The sequence below is a fragment of the Centruroides sculpturatus genome, unplaced genomic scaffold (assembly GCF_000671375.1).
Source record: "Centruroides sculpturatus isolate CEXI.00-Female unplaced genomic scaffold, Cexi_2.0 scaffold607, whole genome shotgun sequence".
Lineage (NCBI taxonomy): Eukaryota > Metazoa > Arthropoda > Arachnida > Scorpiones > Buthidae > Centruroides > Centruroides sculpturatus.
The window spans coordinates 431,836-438,767 of record NW_019384856.1 but is presented as its reverse complement, the minus strand read 5'-3'; the positions used below and the strand labels follow the sequence as shown (position 1 = coordinate 438,767).

The window sequence follows — 6,932 nt, the reverse complement described above, 5'->3', positions numbered from 1 at the left end:
ACCCATGTTTCATCCATGGTTATGAATCGACGCAAAAACTCGGCTTTGTTGCTGCGAAACATTGCCAAAGACTCGATTGAAACATCCTCACGACGCTGTTTTTGTCCCATTGTGAGCAAACGCGGCACCCATCTTGCGCACAGCTTTCTCATGTCCAAATTTTCAGTTAAAATGCGATGTACAGCACTTTTTGAAATGCCTACCATGTCTGCTAGCTCTCGCACTTTGAGTTGACTGTCATCCAATACCATTTTGTGGATTTTTTCCACCATTTCTGTCATGGTCACTTCACTTGGTCGACCACTACGATGTTCGTCTTGGCAGCTTGTATGGCCTCGTTTAAACTCTGCCACCCAATATTTTATTGTTGTAAATGAGGGAGCAGACTCCCCCAGAGTAGAAACTAGCTCAGCTTTAATATTGGTTGGACTGAAACCTTTCAAATGAAAGTATTGTATCACATAACAATGACAAATTTTTTCCATGTTTACAAATTCACTGAGATTGTTCACTATTTATGGCTGCTAAAAAATACTATACAACGTAACGTCTTCAAACTTCAAACTTAAGCTTTATAAGGTTGATACTTTTGAACACAGTCGTTTTTTTTTCAAACAAGTACCGCCATCTATGTCAGGTCAGGTGCTTCTGGGACGACCCTTGTATCTCTAGGTACAGCATCAGACTGTGTTCAAATACTTTAATAAGGAAATCAGGTGCTGCGATCTGGTCCCAACAAATTATAGGGTTGTTCAAGTTTGGGTGATAGTACCCCTTTGTTTGTATATAATCTGTCTTACTTTCTTTATTTGATTTAGGTGTAGTTTGTTGAAGACTTGTTTCAGATTTCAGGATTTCAGTAATTGAGGATCTTCAGCAAATATTTTATTTTCCAGATCCTCATGTTAATTGTCATCCAAATTTCCAGTTTTGAATCATTATTAACTGAATGACTGAAAAATTTTTTAAAAAGTAAAAAAATATATTTTTAAAATGCCTAGAACAGGATATTTGAATTACTTAGAACATATGGAAGATCAGTAGAACTATAATTTTTGTTATTTCATCTGAAGTGGGCCTCTAAATGAAGCCGAAAACATTTGTGATTGAATACTCAGTGCTGAAAGTTGTATAGTAAGTGTAATTAGATAATACAATTTATCATTGTTTAATTTTAAAATAATAGAATTTAAGAGCAAAATAATATAACTATAATTAGTGATTTATAGTTTTAAATGCATTTCATTATTAAAGAAAATTAAATTGTTTAAATAATAGAACAGTTTTTCCATAATGGTGATAAGTTGTTCAAACAATATCAAAACACCTTTATCATTGTCGAGAAAGTTTATTTATAACAAACGTTTTTGACCTATTCCATAGGCCATCGTCAGGTTGAAAACGGACAATTGGAAGATTTCGTTCCACAAGATTGAATTTAAATATTTAAATTTCAAAAAAACTGACAATCGATTAAAAAATAATAATATACTAGTAATGTATAAAAACATATACAATAAAAACAAAGAATAAAATAAAAATAAACTCAGAACTCCACCTATACACATTCCATGTCCTTTTATATATTCTTCCATTCATTCAATGTACGTAGATATTTTTAAAAGAATCACAGCTCTACTTTTATTGGCATTGATATAGGTAATCTATTATCTGCTAGTCATTTATGTGTTTGAGATATCAGTCCAAATATGCTGGTCCTCACTAACCTGTCTGTTCTAATGCATTTTAAATACCTCCTGCCATCTTAGAAAGTGTAATTGCATATCATTGTATGCAAGGAGCTTTTCAATGTTAAGGATGACAAACTCTGGAGGTATAGATACGAGGGTAGTCCCAGAAGTACCCGACCTAACAAAGAAGACACAAAAAATTTGGTAAAACATATCTTTATTTTTCAACTTAGTCTCCTTTTAGCTCGATACACTTTTTCCAGCAATGTACAATAGCTTCGATCCCCTGTCTTGATGAAACAACACTGTCTTTTTCGCCAAATGTGGCCATTTTTTTTCTTGATTTCATCACTCAAGCGCTGCAATAAGTTCGCATAATACTTGCCGTTGATTGTTTTTCCTGGGTGAATCCCAAAAAACTGATGCCATGACCTTGCCAGCAGATGGAACTGTTTTTGCCTTCTTTGGAGCTGATTCTCCCCTTTCAGTCCATTGTTTCGACTGTTCTTTCGTCTCAGGTGTGAAGTGATGGACCCATGTTTTATCCATGGTTATGAATCAATGCAAAAACTCGGCTTGTTTNTTTATACAATACTAATATATTATTATTTTTTAATCCATTGTCAGTTTTTTTGAAATTTAAATATTTAAATTCAATCTTGTGGAACGAAATCTTCCAATTGTCCATTTTCAACCTGACAATGGCCTATGGAATAGTTCGAAAACGTTTGTTATAAATAAACTTTCTTGGTAACGATAAAGGTGTTTGGTTATTGTTTAATATTTTGCTGAGCACGTTCTATTTAATGATAAGTTGTTCATATGAAGTCTTTATTTCCATGGTTTTACGAGGGTCAGTTTTTTGAGGTGGCAATGTGCTTTCATTTACTACATATTGAAACATAGGTTAACAATGACAGTCAAGATATTGAACACAAGATATTGAACACATTTGAAGATGTTCAATAATCTTCAAGATATTGAACTCTTCAAGATATTGACCTTCAAGATAATCTTCAAGATATTGAACACATTTGAAGGTGCTACATTCATTTCATAACTTAGCTCTTTGCATGTCCATCATGATCTTTCTCCAATAACTTCTTAATGGCTTCAACATGTTTTTTGCCTGTTTGGTTGCAGGACGTCTACCACTTTGCTAAAGCATGGTTATGCCTCTTCCACATTAGAAAACCTCTATCCATGTTGTGATTGTACAATAAGGCAATGCACAATCACCATATGCTTCTTGTAGTTCCTTGTGGGTGTTGATGAGCATTTTGTCTTCATGTAACCTGAAGTTTGGTGCTCTTGCTGAGTGAATGTCTTAGTGAGAAGATAGTTGATACATCTGTTACTTCTGGATCCTGAAACTTTTGAACCACTGAGGATAGAACAATGACACTTCACCATTGAATGTGTGACACTTTAAGAAATCCAACAATAGTGCAGGTTTAGTAGGGTAGTTCATGGTCAGAAAGTTCTAGCAATGTTGCCACTTCAATAAAAAGATCCATGTACTGTACAGTACATTCCTATAAAAGTTAGTTTTATAAGTATACTAAAATCTGTGATTATTCATTTAAAAAATTTTTAACATAAATATAATAATAATAAATAATAAATATATAAACTGGATAAGATTCAGTTTTAATATACAAAAGTTAATTGCCTTTTAGCATTTAGAATCTACCATTAAGACTTGGCAAGAAAAACGTACAATAGTTCCTAGCAGAACATTGCAACTGATGCCTATTTCAGAAGAGGAAATTTCACTGGTTACTGGATTTGTAGAAATGGCTTCCTCTTTAGTTCGAACGTAAGTGATTTCATCTCATATTCAAAACACAGTGCTTGATAACTTTAATATTATTAACTACAATAAGTATGTATTAATATATACAATTAGTACTACATACTAGTAATTGGATTGTGACATTTTAGCATATTCTATAGGCTGTATTTTTAGATAAACAAAAACATGCACATGCTATGTATGAAATACTTACTTGAACTACCATTCTGTGTTTCCAGTTATTTGTAATTGAATGGCACACAAGTGAACAAGGCCTGAAAATTTTTTAATTCATAGGATACTGAAACAAATTTATGATATCAAGAAAAACAAATATAAAGATTTGGAATTTCCAGATCCATTAGATGAATATGTCAGAAGTAATGTTTTTAAACAGTCAAAAACTGGACTGCACATTGATTTTGAGATATTTAGATTTATCTCACTCAAACTATGTATATCTACCTAAACAAAAGAAGCTTTTAAAGCATATGAAACTTTAAAAGGATCAATAATGCATTCAAACATTCAAACATTTTTTGAAATACAGTACAAAACATTGGGTCTTTGAAAATATCTGACAAGTTATTTTTTTTAACTGTACTCCTCTCTGGCCATTTAATTGTATTCTTTAGTACAATATATACAATTAAATGATACAATAGTACAATTAAGTTAAGCCAGTCCTAAAATATCATTACAACTGTAAGTTTACCAATTTCAAATCGGAAACTTATATCCAAACAATATTAATAAAGATCTAACTAGCATTTTTTTTTTAATTTTATATTTTCTTCTAATATGATATTAATATAGAGTGAAGTTTCAGCTGCATTATTTTGCATTATACTTTGCTTCTATTCAATTTCTTTAATCTCAATATATAACCAGTCAACACCTTAATTTTCTAGGAATTATCATGTCTACAGATGTAATCGTTAGCCAATCAACAACTTTATTTTACCCAATAAAGTTGTTGATTGGCTTATGATTACATCTGTGGATATGATAATTCTTAGAAAATTAAGGTGTTTTGACCAGTTATATATTGAGAATGAGAAATCATGTAGCATATTAATGATATTTATCATTATTTTAGTATATTAGTTCCATTTTTATTTGTCTATAATTTAAACTAAATACAAGTTTAATTATATTTTTTTAGTACACCATATCATTTGTTAAGTAAATTAAAAAAAAAAAAACATAAAATTCCATCTGTTCATTCATCTGTATACTATATTCATCTTTATTGAAACTTAGAAGTCTTAGACTTTTTCTTCATGTTTTATTCAATGGTAGTAATAGATCAAATAATTTGTGCTGTGATTATCTTTCTGCATATATTCCTCAGATTTGCTTCTTTCTTTTTGAGTCAGATGGTTCCATGTTAAATATTATTTTAGTGGTTTTGAATTTTTGTTCTCAAACTATATCATAGTGTTATCATTTTTTATCCACATAATTGAATAACATTATTCCTTTTTCTTTTTTAAATATGAATATCACTTAACTTTTTACATACATTAAAGGCATTTACAGTAGAGCGTCGATTTTCCGAATCAATTGGGGACTGAGGTTGTTCGTATAACTGATATTTCGGATAACCGATTTATGTACGAAAAAATAGTTTAACGTATCCGATGTTGAAATTTTTCTCCGTTGCGTGTCGCTTCGCGTTGAATTTTCGTCGATGTTAAGCCTAACAAAGACTATTGTATCGTTAAAAATTATTTTTTTATTTTGTACAAACAAAATAAATATATTGAAAAATATAAAAACAATAAAAAATTATACTTCAGATGTTAATTTAGTATCAAAAACGTAAAATATTTGAGTAGCCCAAGACATAGCCAAAGATTGCAGCGCCACAGCACTGGCGAAAATTTAAATTTGCCGACTGGAATTCTTTCGGATGATTGACGTTTCGGATGATTGACTTTCGGAAAATCAACGCTCTACTGTATTTTCATCTTAGTATTGTTAATCATCCAAAATTTAAATTTGAACCTTTATCAAAAACTAATATCTAGAGTAGTGGTGTGCAACCTGTGGGTCATGAGAACATTTTTCGGTGTTGCCAAATTCAAAAAAATTTATTTGACAATAAAAAATATAAGGCTTTTCTTCAACAATATCAGGTACCAGTAAAATAGTGAAATGAAATTATATTATTTATAAAAATAGAATAGCATACCTCACATTGAATTCTTATGATGTAAAGTTTTATTAAAAGTATTTTTCATTAAATAAATATTTATTCCAATATGCATGAATAAAAACCATTATTTCATAAAATTGTGTGTTTTATTCAGACCTCTAATAAAGCAGAAACATAAGTGCAAATTCCAGAAAAAATTTTACTAACTAAGTTGATGATAAAAAATGTCTACTATCTATCCAGGGGTTGTGACAAAATTTTACACAGAATGGGGGGTCAGAAATGAAAATAGTTTGTGCATCACTGATCTAGAGTTTAAAGAAAAATTTGTTTTAAATGTTTCTAAGTGACCCCCCAGCTTTATTAATTTGAATTTGAATCCATCTCTTACAGCTGTGTTTCTCAAATAAATAAATTGTTCGACTTTTCTTGAAGTGTTTGTTTATAAAGTTGAGAGAGGATTTTTCATTTCTTTATTTTTGTTTATTGTGAGATTCACAAACAGAAATTATAGTAGAATTTATTTTGAACAAGTGTAAGCCTATCATAATTAGTAATTGTATTAAAATTATATTAACATCCAGAAAAATTATTTTGGCCAGTTTGGAACATCAATGTAAGATTTTATATTTGTCAAATGGGACAAGTGGAACTGTTTTTCACTGACTCATTTGACAAATTAGGTTTTTGCCATGTCAATGATCTTAAGACAGTTAAATGAGTGACTTGCTTTAGTAAAAGAGCAATAAATATCTTGTGGGTCCAGATAGAAAGTGATAATCCTCACTTGTAAACATTAAAGACTATATTTATTTATATAGATGATGTATTAGTACCCTTTGAGGTAGTCATGCAGAATTTGATGTATTATTTTTTCAATAATGATGGCGAGAAATCTAGCTTTGTCAAGTAATGGTCTTATGCATTTTTGCATAACCAAAAATCTTTGGTGTGTCTGGAGATGTTATAATAGCATGAGAGAGTTCAACTTTTTAGTCAAATTACAGTGCATTAGCTTATTTACTTTACTCTGCAGCTTGTCAAAATAAGTTGCCTCCACCTATACACATTCCATGTCCTTTTATATATTCTTCCATTCATTCAATGTACGTAGATATTTTTAAAAGAATCACAGCTCTACTTTTATTGGCATTGATATAGGTAATCTATTATCTGCTAGTCATTTATGTGTTTGAGATATCAGTCCAAATATGCTGGTCCTCACTAACCTGTCTGTTCTAATGCATTTTAAATACCTCCTGCCATCTTAGAAAGTGTAATTGCA

The 6,932-nt window shown here is 30.6% G+C and overlaps 1 protein-coding gene across 2 annotated transcripts in view; it reads left to right on the top strand.

The window, feature by feature from the left end:
• LOC111630581 (diacylglycerol kinase eta-like) overlaps positions 1-6,932 on the top strand; it is a 63,332-nt gene that overhangs the window by 33,909 nt on the left and 22,491 nt on the right. For both annotated transcript variants that reach the window (XM_023374696.1, XM_023374695.1), the window contains one exon: positions 3,371-3,510. In XM_023374696.1, the coding sequence (XP_023230464.1) occupies positions 3,371-3,510 (140 nt within the window). The remainder of the gene's footprint in view (positions 1-3,370; positions 3,511-6,932) is intronic.